General features: G+C 43.7%; 2 protein-coding genes across 2 annotated transcripts; both read left to right on the forward strand.

Moving 5' to 3' along the window:
* Positions 1-6,812: 6,812 nt before the first annotated feature.
* On the forward strand, positions 6,813-8,974 carry LOC147449384 (uncharacterized). Its single transcript, XM_086521818.1, has one exon. It carries the CDS (start codon positions 7,222-7,224, stop codon positions 8,755-8,757), a length of 1,536 nt encoding a protein of 511 aa, XP_086377944.1. The 5' UTR covers positions 6,813-7,221; the 3' UTR covers positions 8,758-8,974.
* Positions 8,975-9,117: 143 nt separating this feature from the next.
* Positions 9,118-13,005, forward strand: LOC147449385 (ABC transporter C family member 2-like). The gene is made up of 8 exons (XM_086521819.1): positions 9,118-10,682; positions 10,753-10,799; positions 10,876-10,983; positions 11,622-11,756; positions 11,832-11,938; positions 12,020-12,113; positions 12,221-12,388; positions 12,483-13,005. The coding sequence occupies exons 1-8, from the start codon at positions 10,640-10,642 to the stop codon at positions 12,636-12,638; spliced, it is 858 nt and encodes a 285-aa protein (XP_086377945.1). The 5' UTR covers positions 9,118-10,639; the 3' UTR covers positions 12,639-13,005.
* Positions 13,006-21,643: the final 8,638 nt, after the last annotated feature.

Raw genomic sequence — 21,643 nt, forward strand, 5'->3', positions numbered from 1 at the left:
TCACCAATTAAATGATGCCGAGATGAACTACACTACTATAGAGCGCGAAGGTCTAGCTATGATTTACGTAGTAAAGAAATTTCGCTATTACCTTCTTGCTACCAAGTTTGTGTTTTATGTTGATCATCAAGCATTGCTACATTTGGTAAACAAGCCGTGTTCCACAGGTCGAATTACACGATGGTTGTTAATTCTTCTTGAGTTTGACTTCACCGTTGTTGTGAGGCCTGGGAGGAGACATGTCATGGCGGATCATTTATCTCGTATCCCTAATGGCGAAGCTCCTACGGGGGTTGATGATGAATTGCCTGATACTCCTTTGTTCATTGTTGAGACAATGCCTGAATGGAGTGAAAAGATTGTTAACTTCTTAGTTAATGGTTTTCCACCCAAAGAACTGCGAAAAGATATAGCTCGAAAATTAATCAAGGAATGCGAACCCTATTGCTTACTGGCTGGAACTCTCTATAAGAGAGGAAAAGATGATGTTCTTAGACGCTGTGCCCGCGAGGATGAGTATTTATATATTCTACAAGAGGCACACATGGGCGTAGCTGGTGGTCACTTTTCAGGAAAGTTGACTGCCCGAAAGATCTTACAGTCAGGCTATTGGTGGCCCACTCTGTTTAAGGATGCATCACTTTTTGCAAAGGGATGTGATGAATGCCAACGCTTCAACAAGCCACAAAGAAGGGATAGGATGCCTCTACATCCCATCAAGGTAACCCAACCATTTGAAAAGTGGGGCTTAGACTTTGTAGGACCGATTAGTCCGGCTGCACGTAACACGCAATCACGATATATCATTGTGGCTACCGACTATGTAACCAAATGGGCTGAAGCAAAAGCAACACGGAAGGCGGATGCAAAAACAACAGCTAAGTTCCTCTTTGAGAACATTATCACACGTTTTGGATGCCCCTTTGAACTTGTGAGTGACAATGGAACTCATTTTATAAATGAAGTAATAAAAGAACTCACGTCAAACTTCATGATATCACACCACAAGTCTACACCCTATTATCCCCAAGCAAATGGCCAAGCTGAGAGTACCAACAAAACTCTCATCTCCATTTTGACAAAGACAGTCGAGGCTCATCACACTGATTGGGACCTAAAGCTTACATCGGCTTTATGGGCTTATCGTACTGTGTATAAAGTTGCTATTAATTGCACACCGTTTAAGATGGTGTATGGCCAAGAAGCAATTATGCCATGGGAGTTTGTCATTCCTAGTCTTCGAGTAGCTTCTCAAGAAGGTTGGGATGGTAACCCCTTGGTGGAGCGATTATATATCCTGGAAAGGCTAGATGAAGAAAGGCAATTAGCTGTGCGAAATGCTCTAGTGGAGAAGGATAGGAGAAAGAAGTGGTTTGATAGCCATTTAAAGGATAAAGACATCAAGGTTGGTGATAAAGTTCTTATGTACGAGGTACGTAATGAAAAGAAGAAATTGAAATACGCTGGTAAGGGACCATATCGAGTGTGTGAAATTACTCCGCAAGGTACCATTCGTGTGGAGACTCTAGATGGAGTTGAAACCATTGGATTCCTTAATGGGAGTAAATTCAAAAGATATTATGATCCTCTAAGCCAGGAAGAGTTGCAAGCCATCCATCAAAAGAAGGCTTCCAAGGAACAAGCAGAGCTTAAAAAAATCCAAGCAAGAGTTGAGGCTCGAGAACAACAACAACAACGTCTTAGACGCCAACGAGAGGCTAATCTGGGAATCACGCAAGCATTTTTCGAGGACACAGATGACGACTCATTAGAATCTGAGCCACCCCTACGATACCCAATTGAGCTAAATAGCCCCTATGGGAAAGTACTATACAATGCCTTATTAGATACAGGAGCTAAACACAATTTGTTATCCTATGGAGTTTGGTGTCAATTAGGAAAACCGACCCTATCCCCGAATACGATGCAAGTCAAGGGCATTAATAAAAAGAAAACTGCTATTCTTGGAGTCCTTCAGACCCCTGTTGTCTATGACAATGGAAGCATAGTGCAGAGGTTTCTAGTCATGCCCGCAGGAGCTATGGAAGGCAACGTAAACCTGGGACGCACGTGGATGTTGGCCACCAAATGCACTATTGATTGGGATACTGGTAGTGTCACGAGCGACCACCGACTCTTACCCCTATCATTCAAGCAAAGTCACCTACGTTGCAAACTCTAGCAAAGTTGAAGGATAGCCAACATTCCCAAGCCAAGGTGGTTAACTCGTCTTTGCCGGCTACCCATGAATCTAGCACTTCAACACTTGTAGTTGCAGCAAGCAGTAATATTTCAAGTACTCAACCTGCACGACCTAAGAGTACATATCAATGGGTCCCCAAGGCCTTACTTCCAACTACCTCAACCCTCCCATCCATTCCAAGAAAAAATTTCCCGGGAAAACCAAGAGCGCGTCCTAGGAGAGTCAAGACCAAATCACAATGGATTCCAAAACAACTATTAGAAGCCCAAGGCTACTATGATGGAAATGAGCAAATTTGGGTACCTAAACGTAAAATGTGTCCTTCCCTATCGACAACAAACCCATATGAGTCAAACAGTGTAACGCTAAAGCCAATGGCAGACCGTGGGAAGGGAAAGATCACAGAATGCTACACACCTAGTCCAAAGCTAGTTTGGGCTCCAAGGCAAAACCAATTTATTCCACCTAGCTCAGGAAGGGGGGAGTTCCATGAAGCTTCTAGCTCCTCATGTAATACATCCATAGAGGTAAAAGCTTCTACACAGCCTCCATCTATAGTAATGGACCTCCATGAAGCTACAAAAGAATCCACACCTCCCAGTGTTCAAGAATCACCTGATGAACCACTTCAAGTTCGATCCTGGGAGAGTACCTTACCACCCTTGCAACTTGATGAGGCACCTAGGGTAATAGAAAACTACTGGCAAAAATCCTCACCTATTACCAACTAGAACAATTGGTTTCAAAGGGTGACGACATCATTTCAAACGGTATGATCTACCCAAGGAAGGGGGGAGTGTTTGTGGACATCCATTATTCACTTGCTTCCCTCTCAACCTTTCTCCCTGACCTCTTAATCTCCGATCTTAGGGAATGTATATATAAAGCCTTATACTCACAAAAACAAGATAAAAAAGTAAAAGAGAAAGAGCCATAACACAAATCATAAAAACAAATTATGCACAAGAACACGACCCTTGTAATATTTGCACTCTAACCATCATCTATTTGCGTGTACAGATATGGCTAGTACACTAGAGTCATCCACTCCTGCCTTGGGTGAGAGGTACCCTCGTTACCTTTCACAAATATTTCACATGGTCTTTCCAGTGCTTGCATGTGAATGGGATTTGATAGGTACGCTAGCATGTGAGAGGAATTTTGAGGAGTTAGAATGGCTGATACGTCTCTTGACCACGTCTGATCCATACTTAGTAGAGAGCGTTTCTCCCATTGCACAAGCCTACCCTTTTGACCAAGATGACTATAGGCATCTAGTGACCTTCTTAGTAAACATGGGCACCTATGATGAAGAAGAAAAATTACACGACTACACGGATGGCACATATGGTCTCATGGATGATGACTTTGTTTATCTCGACGACGAGGATAGGGGTTTAGCCTTAGGGTTTCCCCCCAACCTCTACAATATCCTATTCCCTTGACTCTTTAGGGGGAGTGAAAATAATTAGGTTAGGGTTCCTTATGTTTTTTGTTGTGTTCAATAAGTGTTAGTACCTTTTTCCACTAATGTGCCTCCTGGAGGTATTCGTTTTGTTTCCTAGTGTGTACAGGAGCGTGTTGCTATTGGTAGGATTTGGACCTTCAGGGAATCTTTATCTCGACTCACTCTTCAAATCAAGCGCGACCATCGACACAAACAGGTGTTTCCTGTCCATTAGCATTGCCCCTTATCTTTTTGCATCTATGATTGTCAGCTTTAATTGTGATTGGTAGCCTAATATTCACCGCATTTGCTTAGTATCAAACATTTAATTCAATGTAATTTTTTGTCATAATCACTTGTCTAGGTTTAAAAATCAAGCAGTCCGAAAAACTAGTTTGACCAAGTTAGGTGTTAGAAATCTTCTCTTAATACCATGGGGAATGCCTTCCTAATAATTAATGGTTACTTAGGTTCTTAATCCGATTTAGGCAGCATTGTGTGAAATGTACTAGGGCTTTCTAGTGGGCTTGACCCTATTGACCTTTAGCTTAAGTATTATAAAGGGAGTTTACTAGTGTGATGAGCCTGGGGAGGTGTATCAGTGTTATATGACCCCCCAAAGTTACAAAATTAAAATGCTGAAAATGAACAAACAAAAAATCAAAGTGCCACACTGTAAAATCTTAAGCTGGAAGAGAAATCTCAGCTTGATTTGGTACTTCACTCACATGTATTGCCTATGGTACTAGAGCCCTAGAGGTTCCCAGTATGGGCGATTTTACTTGAAAAGCAAAAAACCCAATGCATACAAAATAAGCACACACATCAAAATTGAATCACTGTGAAAAGACTTTGGGGGCTCAAAGAAAAAGTAATCAGTCAGACGATGATTTCATGAGAAATTCCTCTTATGGTAGCTTAACTACAAGGTCTTCTAGATATAGCCTCTAGTCAGCCCTCGAACGTGAATACTTGGCTCTCGCGATTAAACAACTTAATTGACTACACAAAATTAAGAAGCTTACCCATGGTATTAATATTCGATCTCTAGTGCCTTTCGATCGTCAAATTAGCGACCCCAGACTTGTTTAATTTTTTACCTTTACATCTGGTTATGCATTTGATTACATTGCAATTTAATGTTCATTGCTGACAAATTGTTTGAAATTCTTTTACCAATCAATTTGTCTACCTAAAACTGCATATGCTTTTTAATCACTTATGAGAATGCAATTACTGTGCCAATCAACTCAATAGCTTCCGAGGACGGAATCTACATCAGGAAGGGGGGCATGTTAACCCTCACGGCTCACGGACACCCCATCACTTACGACGGACGTGTATTATGTATTTGGTAGAGTCAGGTACCGGGCTTGTCGGACCAATAGGAAAAGGGTAAGAGTGATCACCGATGAGAGGCGCACTCTAACTGGGACATTCAAGGGATTAGTTGGCTAAGCATGGGCGCCCAAGTGTGAATGGGGTGAGCTCATATAAAAGCCAACTAAACCTAAAATTCACTCATTCTCTCATTTGTGCAATAGAAGAGTGCTCTTGCTCCATCTCCATCTCCATCTTCTTCTTCTTCACCTCCTCGTGTGTGTGCGTATGTGAGAGAGAGAGAGAGAGAGAGAGAGAGGGAGAGTGTGTGTGCGATCGAGCATTACGAAGGCACGACGGTGGCGAAGCGGTTGAGCGCGGCACGACTGCAGCTTCTTCTTCATCGCGACGAGGAATCCTCCACGGCAGGAGCATAGAGCGGTGAGTGACACACCATCGCCCTGTTTTGAGTTTGCTAGATTAGTTTTGTTGTGTGCTTGGAGCCATTTGTGGCTCACACACGGTGTATCGGCAAGTCCCTTGCTTCGACAGTGCGACAAGGAGCGCACAAAACCCAATTACCTCCAAAAGGAAATTTTGATAAATGAGAACCGCAAAAAAACAAGGGCCATAAAAAGTTGAAAGCCACTTACTAAACTTGGCATAGTTGAAAGAAAAAATTTAGAAAATAAAAAAATAAAAACTCCAAAAAATACAAAATCAAATCAAATCATTGCAACCTTGACACTTTAGAAGCAACCTTTTATACAAAGTTCAAACCTATGAATTTAAGATTAGGAAAAAGCGTAGTGTCTAGGATTTCAATCAAAGGGAGTGGAATAAGGTTATGAGTAGAGGACACAATCTCTAAATCCATTATTAGACCTTCAACCTCCTCCATAAATGAAGCATACATTGCCATTCCATAAATGAAGCATACATTGCCATGGGTAACCTCCATGGTGATGAGGATTTGTCTAGCGGATTTAATAGGCTCCAATAACACAAAGCTCTTATATATTAGAAAAACATACTTGGAGCCAAACTCTATGGAGACCCTGAAAACCATTTGACTATCAAAATAGAGGATACACCTCCCCCCGTGAGCCAGAATTATGGGTCAACTTTCAAGGTGATCAATATATGAGCTTGGTTGAGATAAGATATGAGCTAATGTTGTATTTTAAGCATATGGATCCCACATGAATGATACACTCAGGGGAAGACGGATGCACATGGTCTAGTCCCAATTTGGATGATTTTCATGGAGCTACAACCATACCTTGTCCGTCAAGGAATGTAGGATTTGAACCAAGCGCTCCACCGATGCCAAAGACCGGATTTGATTAGGTAACATCTAAACCCAATCCCTACACCAATTTACAGTATGGAAACCAAAAGAGTGTATGTGGATAATACAAGTATGCTTTTATACCAAAATGTAGGCAGAATAGTTTATAAAGCCACGAACTTTTATGGATATGATTATCCCCCATAAACCACTCTATATGTCTTTGAAGGAAATGATTCTTCCCTAGTAAGCATTCATGACAATTGGGATAACAAATATGAGGTAGTGACCCCAAACTTGGGCAACCGGTGTGTAAAAGCCCTAATCTCTTTCAAAAGCGGGTTTTTTCTAACAAATTTTTTTCAAAATTCATCGCCTGCTTTGTGGGATAAGGGGCATGTGAGCGTGTTTCTAATACTACTTAAGGGTTGCTATTATATTGAGCAAGAATCTTCTGAGATCCTTCATTGTAACTCATTTCCTGGCTTGCGTACACAGAGCAACAAAATTCGAATCCGATTTCCGGATTTAAACTCCAATGGGCGGGCGAGAGAAGTTTAAGCTAACCAACTCAGCCAGCCGTTTTCCGTGATTGTTTACCACACCCTTTATTCTATAAAAAAAAGGTTTTGACCTCTTCCCAGGCCCTCGTCCACCTGCAGCGGTCAGCTTCATGCCGCCAACTTCTACAGGAGGAATGCTCGCCTACCTTGGAGTTGAGGACAGCGTCGGCAGAAGCAGCATCGATTGCTTTTGATAGCTGCGCATCCTCTCAGATTCGATATAATAACGAATTTTTTGAAATCGTAGGGACATACTAGAGGACTATGAAAATCCATTTGCAGAATTATGGCTTCTTGAACTTGTTCTGCAAGCAAAAAGTCTGTGTTTTTCTCCTGACGCCGCCCTTGGAGCGTTTCGTCTAACGCCATAGCCGTGATTTTGATGCTATAGTGTGCGATGCCTCCTGTTACTTACTTCCCAGAAGAAGCTGCAAGCAGTAGGAGTCATGTGAGGAGCAGAAGCATAGAAGTGAAGGAAGGAGATCTGAGCAGGAGCTGCAGCGCGTCAAGGAGGCATGTGCAAGCAGGAAGATACAATCTCAGAAGCAGAAGCCTGGAACGGGAAGTATCAAGAAATCAGAAAGACCATGTGCCATATAAACAGGTGAGTGCTATGAATCTTCTGCTTGCACCACATTATGTCACCCTGGCCTTCAACCTTCCACCTGGTTCTAGCACCATCTGGCGCTCAATCGAAGAGGATATAATGTCTCATTGCGATGCAAACTGCCCTCCTTCTGACAAGGAGGATTTGGCTTCATTCCTCCTCCGCTTCTTCTCACCACATTTGGTGGATACTGTGCGGGAAAATCTTACACGCCTGGCTGACTCCTTTCTTGGAATTCAGTACACCTTGCGGCTTGGAAAGGCCTCCCTTGCAAGCACGATTCTAGAGGACATGATGCATGAATATGTATACACAAAAAAGGGGCCTCTTGCAGGTTTTCTTGGAGATTCAGGAGATGCAGATAATGAAGCTGTGGATACTGATGTTGGTGCAGGAGGTAAAGTGGGTCATGAAGAGGAAGGATGGCAGGAGTATAGAAAGAAGAAAGGACGTTCGTTGCAGAGGTCATCACAACCGACTGAATCAGGGGCAGGAAGCCTGCGTGGACAAGGTGGTGGGAGAGGGAGGAGGGGACGAGGTGGAGCAGGAGGGAGGGGACGAGGTGGAGCCATATCTGAAGAACACTTCACAGAGTTGGAGATGGTGGAAGTCTTGCTTCCTGGGTACAAGACACGACCAAAGGTGTTTGCGGCAACTCAAGTTGAAGAAGCGGTGGCTGCAAAAAGACGACGGGACATCAATATTGGAGAGAGGTCACTCCTCTTTCGTGATCACCCTCTTGTGCATGAGGGTGCTTGCTACAATCCTGAAGTAGAGTCAACTGGCAGAGTTCATTTATTTCATGGTACAAGGGCTGGTTCGCTTGGTGGACGTCGTGGGTTTAGATCCCAAGGTATAAAGCCTTTTGACAAAGCAAATGAGTTCTGTGCCGATGAGGCCTTCTACATATCCAACTCAGTTAGACATGCATATGAACATCCTCTACATCACCATCCTTCTAAGGACTTGGAGAATCCCATCGTGGTTTTTGTGTTTGATATAGATGTTGAAGTGCTGCATGCCAACAAGCCCCCACCTGGAAGTGATGATCTTTTTAAGGTTATTTGGTTTGAAGAGCCAAATCATGAGTGGGAAAAGTTTTGTAGAGGAAACATGAATAGGGAGTTGCCAAGAGAAGATGCAGACATCGTCATTGGTCCCATCTGTAAGGTGAAGCCGCCACCTCAAAGATATGAAGCCTTGAAGGTTGAACTTGAGGGAGGGGTTCAACTAACCCAAATTGCTTTTTGCTCTACACGAGCGTGGAAATGGTTAGCGATGTGTGCTATCAGGATGTATTCGGTGAGGAGATCTCAAAATGTCTAGTTTAGACTGTGTTTACTTTAGGTGAAAAGAACACTGCATGCAATAGTCCAAAAGGAGTTTCCCATTGAAAGTTGCAGGTATTGCCTTTGTGCACAAGGCATGTTTGAATCGGACTCCATGATTCTACAAGAAACTGGATGGTCTACTAGCCAGGCCAATCTCTATTTAATGCTTTAGAAACTATTTGCTGGACTAAGAAACATAATGTTTTATTTTTTCAGAAGCCTAGCTCTTTAATTGGTGTGTGCGGAAAAGTCAGTTCCAAATTTGTTTTGTTGGTGCAATCATAGGCCGAGTTTGGAAGCTGTTCTAAAATCTTTCTTTCGTTCATGTGCTGCTCTTGTCATTCCTTCAATTTCTAGCCTTGGCGGCTTTGTATATGAGATTTGAAAGGTTTTATTTTTTTCTATGGGCTTGCTCATTGGATTTCGCTTGTGATCTAGCTTTAAAATCTATTATGTGGACTCCTCTGTTTTCCCATTACAGTAGTTCCTGTTGTTTTCAAATGCATGCACGCCTCCAGGTTGCAAATACATTCAGAATCTGATACATCTATATGCATTACCCCACATTTGTATTCTTATTTCACTGGCAATTTTCTCTACATGCAAATTTCCTGTCTTGATTGTGTTTTTTGAAGAGAAACCTACAAAGGTTGTGGTATGTTTTGGGTTTTGTGTACTATTTGGTATTTTGCATGCATTGATATCTCTCTCTTGTTTCTTTATTTCGCCTTTTTTGTTGGATGCAATGACATTTGGTCATACATATCTTTCATTTTGAACTAAAATTTATTTGTATTCTCTTCTCTGTTATTAAAGTCTACATGGTGCTATTTGATATTTTACAGGCATCGATCTCTCTCTTTTTTTTTTTTTTTTTCCGTCTTTTTTAGTTGGATGCAATGATATTTAGTCATACATATCCCTCATTTTGAACTAAAATTTATTTGTTTACTCTTCTCTGTTATTAAAGTCTACATGGTGGCTGTGGTGGTTCTAATGGTTTGCATGCAGATTAATTCGTGGGACCAGTTTTCTTAAACCTTCTCCTTGTGGTAAGAAAGGACTCTGGTGTTATGAATAGACAGTTTATATGGATTTGGGTATTAGTTCAGTAACCTCTCAAGAGGTGTATGAATAAGGTCAAAATGCTTCTGTTGCATACTCGATCTAGAACAGAGAAATGCTGCTCTTACCTTCTCAAGACTAAGTCAAGAGTGGGGACTTTCGTAAGTTGAGTCTTTAGGCAGCAGGAAACCGTTGAAGCTATGCATCTAGGGACGGAGTTAAGGAAGGGTGCTTTTCCAGCTGTAGCTTCATATTTTGTCAAGCTAAGAGAGCAACTGAATTCTTTCTTTTGTGTCACTACTGTATTGGTTTGTGCTAAAAGAGTGTCCAGAACCTTGCAGAGCTCTTAGGAAAATATTTTGGTGGGTGGGCAAGAATAAGTTGCGGGTTTTGTGTGTGAAAATTTTCGAAAGTTGGAAGGAGAAGCGTTGAGTGATAAAGGTTCTGTAAAATATCAATCTGTAGTGCAGCACTTATTGTTTCAGCAGCTGCTTGCATGAATTGTCATCTTCTTCCTGTCCGTCATGGGAGCTACAGCTGAGGAATGTAATGTTGTGATCTGGGAAGTGGGATTGCTGGTATGATCCATAAACAAGGGTCTGACAAACATGAAAGACCACATAAATGAGTGATGTGAATGGTACTGATGTTTGAAGAAAAGAGCGAAGTAAAATCTGTGTTCATGTCTTACTCGTGGCAGCAAAGTCAATTGGGGGCTAAGATTGTTGAAGTGTTTAGTTTTTCTTGACCTTTTTCTTGAATCGAAATGAGTCATATGCTCATTGACAGTCCATGCAAAGTGGGGACTCAGCATGGATTGGGTACATTTATGCTGCAGCCATATTTCTTGGTGTTGTAAGTATACATTTTATGGATACAAGATTTTCTGATAGCAATTACATAGGTGTCTAATTATTTCTTGCAGTACTTCAAAATGTCATGCGTGTTGGATTTCACATCCGCTCTGCCATGGTTAGGGTTTCTACATGCAAACTTTTTTCTGTGACCTGTCTCAAGGAAATGCTAATGATTGGTTTATGGCATTCAGATAGCTGCAGTTTTCTGTAAGACGTTGCGACTCACTCAGGAAGGAAAAAGGAGTTTTGCATCCGGCAGAATCACTAATCTTATCACCACAGATGTTGAAGCTTTACAGGCAAGGCAATTTGGCGAGTTTTTCTAATCTCATCAATAGGTATAGTTAATAAATAGTTATTAAATTTTCAGAGACAGCAGGGTAGTGAAGCTACAAGAAAAAAGAGAATACAATGATTTTGAAGTTATTCAAGAAAAATCTAATTCTTGCATAAAAATTCAGTTGTTATATAGTGCTAGGCTTGGAGCTGAGCCTAATACAGAAGCAAGAGGGGCATGGTAAAACCTGCACCTTGAATGCTACGGCAAGAGTAGCAGACTTGTAGTTTCTGAGTTAAGGTCCCATTTCTTACTGTATCTGTGGAGACCTGCCATAATGCTGGGTGTAGAATATCTGACCACAGACAATTGCATTTGAATGAAAAAATTAGAAAAGCTTCATGGACAGGGTAGTGTCAAATTTTGAGACTCATACCAGCAAGGAGGAAGACACGTCCTTTGCTGGAAGGAAATGACTTGTTCTTCCTGGATCTGGAGGCTTCTGGGACCTGGGTGCCTGCAAATGGAATGTCCCCTCGATTTTCTGCAGGAGGGTGCCCGTGCACATGTTTTTTGAGTGTGTCACAGGTTATCATTTTGTCCAATCAACCTGTTTAAAAGTACCTTGACACACTAGTTGCTTGCTTTTTGTTTGTGCAGCAAATCTTGCAACAGTTGCACAGTCTCTGGTCTGCTCCCTTGCGCATCATTATAGCCATTGTCTTCTTGTTTTACCAACTTGACTGGTCTTTGCTTGTGGGTGCATCAGTGTTGCTGCTCTTATTTCCTTTTCAGGTAAGTGTTATTGAAACTTCAAAATCAAGAACTAGATGGGGTTTTTATTTTTTCTAAGCTCCAGATTTCTCGTAGACATTCATTATAAGCAGGATGCAAAGGTTCACAAAAGCAGGTTTGCTACGGACAGATAAGTGCATTGGATTGATGTATGAAATTTTGGGGGCTATGGACTTTGTAAAGTAAGGCAGTCGTCTTCTATTGCTGAAATGAAATCCCCTTGAACCGGTTCAAATTATCTTATGTATGCTTGCATTGTGCAGATGTTATGCTTGGGAGAGCAGTTTTACGACAAAGGTTTTAGACATTCGAAAAGATGAGCTTGGCTGGTTTCGCAGAGCACAAGTGTTAGCAGCAGTAAGTTGCCTAAGACCTTGTGGCTTAGTCATCATGTACAGCACCACAAAATTTGCAATGCTTGGAAACGGAACACATTTACAGAGGTTGTACCTGTTGTATTGCAGGTGAACAGTTTCTTTTTAAACAGCATTCCTGTTTTTGTCACTGTCATTGCCTTTGGTGTTTACAAACTTGTCGAGGGGACTCTTACAGCTGCAAAAGCTTTTACGGCCCTGTCACTATTCTCTGTACTGAGGTTCTCACTGTTTATGTGTCCGAACTTGATCACGCAGGTAAGAATGCCTGATGTTTTTCATTGGATGTCCCTGCAGACTGCTGCTCCTCAGGGTGTCTCCAGCAGGCGCTCTGTTCTTTGTTGCATTGCAGGTTGCCAATGCCAATGTATCATTGAAAAGACTGCAGGATTTGCTACTTGCTGACGAGTATGCACTAGGACCCAATCCACATATCGTCCCTGAACTTCCTGTTATCTCAATAAAAGATGGAACGTTTTCCTGGGATCCAAAGGTTTCGTCTAAATAACAGTTTCTCTAATAGGCCAGTTTTTATTTGGGCTCATGGGTACGCTGATTGATCGAGCCACTGAGCTAGGTAGATCCAGGCACCTAGGACCACGGGGGGCCTCACATCATCGAGGGAGGTTGCAGCAGAGGATCTAGATCACTGTAGCTTGACATGTAAGACGCCCAGTCAGTGTATTGACCATGGAGGATATTGATGATATTTGACAGCGATTGATGATGGATCTCATATGAGCCGCCTACCTCTGCTGATTTGCATTTCATCTGTATCACTAGTGATCTGTATCCCTCCCTTCCCCCCCGTTTCATTTCAGTTTCAGTTTTTCATTTCTTTGTATTTTCTGTATATCAGCTTCACCAATGGTAACTTTTTGGTCTCGTAGATCATTTTGGCCTGTTGAAGACGTTAATATAACATTTCATTTCATCTCTCTCTCTCTCTCTCTCTCTCACTCACGCACACCTAGTGACCCCTTTGCGGACGACCCCCCCACTCGCTCAGCTGCCGCACCCGCTACTAGGGGGGGTGCACACGTCATTCAACTCCCTTGTGGACGGCGATCAAGCATGAGGAAGATGAACGATAAAGCCGACCCCCTGGAGGATGCCATTCAAAAATGCAAAGAGGAAATGACGGAGACCGTTACCAAGTTGAACTGCAATCTATGGGGCACAATAAACATACTCGAAGGACGCGTGCTGATCCAAAAGAGCAAGATAAGCACGCTGGAAGACCGAGTGACGGCCCAAGAGGAAGAGATTATGTCACTCAAGAAAGATCTCGCCGAAGCACGATCAAGAAACACACTGGAAGAGGGCGAACTGCAACCCTCAGTAATCGACGAAATCAACACGATCAAGGAACAAGTACGGGCCATCAAAGAGGGAGAAGAGCAGCACAAAGAAATGACGACTTCTTGGGTGGATGTTCTTACCAAAACTCAACAGAAGGCGGACGAAGCCGAGAAATGGATCAAGGTGGCCAAGAAAGGAAAAGGCAAGGAGAACGCCCACGTCCACACCCAACAACATCATCAATCAAACACTAGAGGAGGAGCAGAGGAGAAGGGTGCGCGCTTTACATGTGAGAATTTGCGGTCTTAAAGACAAAGGCGATGTGGACGAAGAAGTAAAAGAACTCACAACCTTGATGGGGATTCTTGAGCCGATGCACACAAGGGCATGGAGAGTGGGCAACATAAAGAAAAATGGAAGCAGTGGAGAAACCTCAAAAGAAAGAGCACTCATCCTCCGTTTTCCCTCCATGGAAGCAAAGAAGTCATTCCTGAAGAAAAGACCAACTCTCAAAGAGACTGGCATCTTTCTCGGTGATGATCTCAGCCTCTCGTAGATTGCTCATATGCAGGAAGTAATGCCGGAGATTAGAGCGGCAAGGAGAAAAGGCAAGATCGCTTTTTACCGAGACGGGAAAGTGGTGATACTAGAGCGACGCTCCACATGACGGTGTGAGACTTATGGGACCACACTCAAAGTAGCTGCCTGGAACTGCAATGGATCTATGCGTCTTGATGTGGGGGCTTTTGAGGATAGCTTTACTGGAAGAGACATCATCTTTTACTCTGAGACACACCAGGTCCCTGGGCAATCCACGCCTCACATCAGCGGATACAGGTGGGAGACAGCCTATAGACAGGAGACACGCTCAAAGCACAGAGGGCGGGGCTCGGGAGGAGTTGCAGTGTTATTTAGAGAGGATCTGCAGCCACTGATACATATAGCCCGCAGGGACGAGCAGGCTAGGTACATGTGGGTGAGACTGAAAGCAAAGACAGGTAGATACCTCTATGTAGCTATTTGCTACTTTCCCTCGAGTACATCAGTTTATGCATCACCCAGAGGACAGTCCCCTTTCTCTATTTTGAATGATGACATATGGGAGTTCTCCAGGGACGGTGACATTATCATCCTAGGGGACTTCAATGCTAGGACTGCCCATCACCAGGCAGTGTTTTATGATACTTCAGAGGAGATGCTAAGAGAACTAGATGTTGAAGAGACGGGCCTTTCCAGAATATCACACGATATGGAATATACTGAGTATGGGCGACACCTGATAGACATGGGCACTGCACATGGATTGGCCATCTTGAACGGCCTACAGAGATTTCCTGCAGCGGGAGGATTTACATGCTTCCCACACAGACATGGAGCCAGCACAGTGGACTATGTCATGGCACAACCGAATCTCATCTCCAATATCCAGGATCTCACAGTTGGTCGGGGTGGCAGTGGATCATGCTCTGGTGTCAATGACCATCTCCTTCCAGTTCAATGTAGCACACAGGCCACGAGTAGTAGCCCCTACTCGCTACACATTCACGCGGGAGACGGATTCTGTATACATGGACGGAATCTACAGACGCCTATGCACTGAAGACCCGGGGCGACCTCTGGAGGAGCTAACTACTATACTGACACAGACACTACATGAGGCAGCAGCAGAAGCCTACCCACACACCCAACGTGAGCAGAGCCGCCGATCGGGGAGCATGTCTCAGAACAGCTGGTATGACGAGGAGTGCCGCCAGACTAGAGCCAGACTTCAGAGGGAGGTGTTGTTGGGGGACGTCACTCACAGACAGTCACAAATTGACTTCCGACGCTTGGTGCGGCAAAAGAAGAGGGCTTTTTTGGCTCGACTCGAGCAGGATCTATATCAGCTATTCTTGAGTCAGGACTCGCGTGAGGCGTGGCGGCTCTTTCATGAGCAGTCCCCCCCCCGCGCTATTTCCTCCACAGAGACATGGGGTCAGTACGCATCATCTTTGTACACAGTACCTGGACAGCCGCCCCTCCCCCTCCCCCCGATCCATGCCCACATGCATGTGGCTTTTTCACCGCTGAGATGGTGAAGAAAGCTATTGACAGGATGAAGACTGGAGAGCATATGATCATGATGGCCTAGTCGCTGAGCATTTCATGCATGCCAAAGACCTACTAGCAGAGCTCCTAGCAGTTATGTTTAACCGGGCCATGTGTGAGGGCCTACCGGACACTTGGAGCCTATCTACGATCGTACCTATCTTCAAATCAGGAGACCCCATGGAGCCTGGGAATTATCGCACTATTATGATTGGGCACACACTGGCACGGTTGTATGCATCCATTCTTGAGCAACAGCTGAGTAGATGGGCAGAGAGGGAAGGAATACGTGCAATTGGGCAGTCAGGATTTAGGAGAGGCTTCTCCACTCTTGAGCATATCCTAACACTCAGGGCCATCATCGAGGAAGGAAAATCTCATAAGAGACGGATCTATTGTAGCTTTGTGGACTTCCGCAAAGCTTTTGACACGGTACCCAGAGCTAGACTGATGCGCAAATTACAGGAAATGGGAGTACCCACAGAACTCATTTGGGGAATCATGGCATTGTACAGATCAGTAGTAGGGCATGTACGCACCCCGGAGGGACTTTCTACACCGGTTCACTCCTCTATTGGGGTGAAGCAGGGCTGCCTGCTCTCTCCTACCCTTTTCGGTATGTATGTGGATGAGGTTTCTGACTACATTGACAGCGATGGGGATAAAGGTGCTCAGTTGGCAGGGACATGGATTCCACTTTTGTTATATGCTGATGACATAGTGTTGATCTCTGAATCCCCAGAGGGAATGCAACGACAATTTGATGCTTTGCACACGTTTACACATGAAAGTGGTTTGTCTGTCAACCTGGGTAAAGCCAAGGTTATGGTGTTTAACACCACCCACAGTGGATCAGGAGGTCAGCACCTACATTCACATACGGCCAGGAGACTGTGGAGTACACAGACGCTTTCACTTACCTTGGAGTGGTTTTTAGCGGACCTACATTCTCACTCAGAAGAGCAGCAGAGACCAGACTTACTAAAACCCACGCAGCATTGGGTAGATTGGAGAGGATGTGTTCGCAGGTTCAGTTTCAGGAGCTCCGGACGAAGCTCTGGCTCTGACACCTTGGTGGCTTCAGCACTGCTCTATGGAACAGAGATATGGGGACCTTCACTGGATCACCACGGGAGGCCGGGTCGCTCATACGGATGGGGGAACATGGAGAAACCTCTCGTCTCTATGATCTCGCAGCTCATTAGAGCCAAGGCATCAGTACCACGTGCCATTATCCGAGCAGAGCTAGCGCCCCCCCCACTTGTGGTGGAGGCGCTCACCAGATCGGTCTCCTTCATAAACCGCACATGGAAACTTCCTATAGACAGATATGCTCGCATAGCACTTGAATCCTCTCGACAGTTAGCCATACAAGGAGATACAACATGCTGGTATGGGGAGATGAGATCATGGTTTCGGGCACATGGGTTCACAATAGACAGGCTGCCACCATTCCATTACTCACTGGATGCACCATCTCACTCTTACACAGTCAGAGATCACCAAGCTCATCCGCCAAGACCTAACCCAACTAGACACCAGGAGGACATGGATACAACCAGCATAGGAGTTGGGCACGAAGATGGCTTTCTACAGAGACCACCTTCTCTAGCTTACGGAAGATGGTTTTGTGGCGAGACCCAGATACATGGATACCCACTTGTCTCATGGGATACGATGTGCTATTGGCCAGTTACGCACATCTTCTCACCAGTTGCGGATTGAAACTGGGAGGTACAGCGGAGTACCAGCCCCCCTTGTGTAACACGGAACCTGAGACAGAGCTACACTATACATGCCGCTGCCCCATCTACTACGAGATACGAGGTCGCTTCCACTGCATGTTCAGAGAGGGTTTTGGACCACTCTTACGAGTCATGGGATACGAAGATCAAAGATGTCTGGGTTTGTTCTTACTCGAGCTGCGCAGACACAGAGATAGCCTGATGAATGGCGAGGCTAGCCAGCCTCAAAGACGGATCACAGACTTCTTCAAAGCAGACACGGGATGGCCGCAAGAGCCACTCCCACACCAGAGCTCCCCCTCGTCTCACACGAGAGGCACACTAATTGACCGAGCGATTGAACTAAGGAAATCCAGGCGCCCACGACTGCGAAGAACTACACAGCATCGACGGGTTCTACGACAGAAAATTCAGAGCACGCTGGCCAGGCATGCACGACGCCCGGTTAGACTACTAACCATGGAGGAAATTGATGAGATTTGCCAACGACCGATGCTAGATCTCTTGTGATTCAGCCATCCCAACAAGCCACCCAAATTTTCCCGCTTAGTCTTATGCTTGGCTCACATCGACCAACTTAGGCCCCCATAGTAGATATCTTTGTTTTGTACTGATATTAGGCTATTTTGTTACTCTGACTTTGTATCAGATCCACCACTTTGTAACTTTCGGGTCTCATAGGTCATTATGGCCTTTTGAAGACGTTAATATAACATTCCATTTCATTTCTCTCTCTCTCTCTCTCTCTCTCTCTCTCTCTCTCTCTCTGGTCTCACATATCATTTTGGCCTGTTGAAGATGTTAATATAACATTTCATTTCCTCTCTCTCTCTCTCTCTCTCTCTCTCTCTCTCTCTCTCTCTCTCTCTCTCTCTCTCTCTCTCTCTCTCTCTCTCTCTCTCTCTCTCTCTCTCTCTCTCTCTCTCTATTTTGTAACAGATTGGCCCATCCTCGTAGGGATACCCCCCCCCCCCTTTTTTTTTTCGATTTTATACACCCATATTTCACCCTCCCCTTATAGTCTCCTCACTGCAGCACTACTCTCTCTCTCTCTCTCTCTCTCTCTCTCTCTCTCTCTCTCTCTCTCTCTCTCTCTCTCTCTCTCTCTCTCTCTCTCTCTATTTTGTAACAGATTGGTCTCATAGGTCATTTTGGCCTTTTGAAGACGTTAATATGTAGGGATACACCCCCCCCTTATCCGATTTTGTACACCCATATTTCACCCTCCCCTTATAGTTTCCTCACTACCGCACTACATCTTTATTTTGTACTTGTGTCGATACACAGATGACACTATTTTGTCTCATAGGTTCCTCCGCCTCTAACGGATGTAAAAAGATCTCTCTCTCTCTCTCTCTCTCTCTCTCTCTCTCTCTCTCTCTCTCTCTCTCTCTTTTTGGTTGTACTACTTGAGCATATAGTTTCACATCGTTATACATGCACATGTATATACCCTACCTTTGACGAGGTTACTCCAGCTTTGTACCACCTTATCTCCGTCATCAGACTCTAACAAAACACTAACTTTATTTGTTTGTTCTTTCTCTTTATGTTTATTTAATTTTTGGGATCCTCTTTCTTGAAATCACAAATGTCCAGACGTTGCATGGCTAGTGTGAAGCGGTCAATGGTCGAGAGCTTTACCCACAGGAATCAAGGCCAGGCATCCACGGGATGATGGTTGGGCCAATTGGCACTGAAATTCGACTAGTGTAGAAGTAGCTAGGCTTAGTTAAAGTCTCTAAGGCCTCTTGACAGGACTTTATAAGTTGGTTGGGGTTGGGAAATTAAACCAAAGGTAGTCAATTAGACACATGGCAGAAGGAGAGCCAATGGAATGGCCTAGTGAGCTTCCAGATCTTTCAGAAGAAGAGGGGGCACCCAAAATTGAGGTTGAGGCTGATTTTTACTCATTTCAAGTGAGAACAATATGGGTGAGTAGTTGATGCAGGTGATAACAACTTTAATGGAAAGCTTGCCTTCTCCTCTGTCTCATATAGCACGATGTGCAACTCTCTTCCCTTCTGAATATAGAATTGTGATGCCTAGCTTAAGGGCTATTTATTTGTATGTACAATTGTGGGGAATCTATGCTCATATCCCAAGGCAAGAGCCTCTTGCACATACACCAAATTAGCTAAGGATTAATTCAGAGCAAATACAAGTTGTTTTAGAGAGTTTGCTTGCGAGAAATCTCGTCTATTTCAAAGGGCAAATAGCCCTACAAGTGTAGGAACTCAAGGGCTACCTACAAGTATGTTCAACAACACGCAAAACGAAGCCCAAAACAGAGAATTACAACTTCTTGTGTTTTTTTGTAGGTTTAGGGTTGTGATGCTTTTTGATGCTTACTATTCCCAGGAACTTCGAGCAAGCTAGGGAACTATCAAATAGGTGTTCTGGTGCATTTTAGAGGCCAAAAACAGAGAATCCAGCGTGCTATATTTCTCACCAAGTTTATAAAAGTGCTCTAATATGCGTGGAAAGTCACCTATGACATGGGGATTTTGTGTGAGATAGCTTGTAGTAGATCATAGGTTTATTTCTGACTTTTTTCTCAAGAAGTGAGCCTTGGTCTGTTTTGGGTGAAGACACAAAGTCCAAGTATTTGGAATTCCACTATGGCAAATAGGATGGATGACATCAACAAAGAGGGTTCGTCTTCACATGGTAGACATGCTATTCCTATTGTGCATGAGGTTGGTGAAAGTTCACGTCCACCATTGTCTATACCCTTAACTGATGCGAATGCATCACATGATCAAAGAGCAGGGATTGAGAAACAAGAAGAGGACGTGTTCTACAGCCAGCTTATCATGGCTTTGATTGTCTTGAAACAATTAATGCAAACTCTCAGGTTTATGGAGTTTTTGCAACCTTCTCCAGTGTCACAGCAAGCTAGGGAACATAACCTTCAGAGCATGTTGAAGCTCAAGTGCAGATCCCGAACGTGTCCCAACAGGACAGGGAGCATTCACATGTTGCAGAGTCACATGAGGCTCCAAAGAAAACCCTTTTTGTCCATGAACAGGTGGGTAAGACACCAATTTCTCAGCCTAAGCCAGTTCAGTTCGCCATTTTTTAGTGTCAAAATATTGGACTAAATGGACAGGGAAGTGCTTTCCAGGCTATGCATCAGGTATATCCACCACCCACAGTACATCCTAGGTATTTTGGAGGCGGATCTATGTTTCAAAGCATGGCTGGTTATGCACATGGAAATTAGCAGTATATGCAAGGAACAATGTTTCGGGATATGCAAGGCATGATGCCAAACCCCATGTAGCGGCTAATGGTAGCTTGCAGAGAATATCCGGCCTCATGTTGCATACATAAATGAGGCATCCAACAACAGTTTGGTAAAGAGTAACATCTACAGGATCACCAGCATCATGAAGACATCATGAAGTCTCAATTTCAAGCCTGTTTCCATGGGAGTGGTAATAGGTTTGCAAGTCCAAACTTATATAGCAATGTCTCTATGTAATTTTTCTAACACAAGTAAAAACCACCATCACACTGCTTAAACTGTGTACCTAAGTAATGATGCAACAGCCCCAAATCTTTCATCTTGAAAGTAGCATTCAAATCAGCCTTAAATTCAACAATATGTCTCTCATTTGGTCCAGTGATCAACAAATCATCTACATAAAGAACCACAATGAGAAGTACATCACCCTCATGCTTTACATACAATGTGCTTTCTAATGGACTGTTACGAAAGCCTTGTTTGACCAAATGAGTGTCAGCCTTCTCATACCAAGCATGAGGAGATTTCTTCAACCCATACAAAGCTTTGTTACATTTGCATTGTACATCTACATCAGTAATAGGCTGATCTGTAACTTCCACCACTGAAAAGAGGCAACAAAGTGTCATAAATGTCCTGTGAGTTGAAATTACTGTCTCTAGTACATGACAACAAGGTCTGAATATAATCTTCCACAAACACAACATCCTGTGAGACCAAGATATGCTTCGTTTGCAGTTAATACAACTTGTAACCTTTACTTTCAGCACTATAACCAACAAAAATACATTTGAAAGCCTTATCATCCAATTTTTTGCGCTCTGTTTGTGGCACCAAAGCATATGCCAAACATCCAAAAACACGCATGTGCTCAATAGAAGGCTTTCTATCATGCCATGGATCATATGGAGTAATAGACCGCAAACCTTTCATAGGACACATGTTAAGTACATAAGTGGTACACATGATGGCTTCAAACCAAAACGAATGCGGCAAAGCTTGACTTTTGACCATACATTGTGCCATTTTCGTAAGTGACCTATTTTTCCTCTCAACAACACCATTTTGTTGAGGCATATAAGGTGCAATACATTGGTGTTTTATCCCACGACTAGCCATAAATGCATT

Source organism: Adiantum capillus-veneris, chromosome 10, assembly GCF_014529385.1.
Source record: "Adiantum capillus-veneris isolate H3 chromosome 10, ASM1452938v2, whole genome shotgun sequence".
Lineage (NCBI taxonomy): Eukaryota > Viridiplantae > Streptophyta > Polypodiopsida > Polypodiales > Pteridaceae > Adiantum > Adiantum capillus-veneris.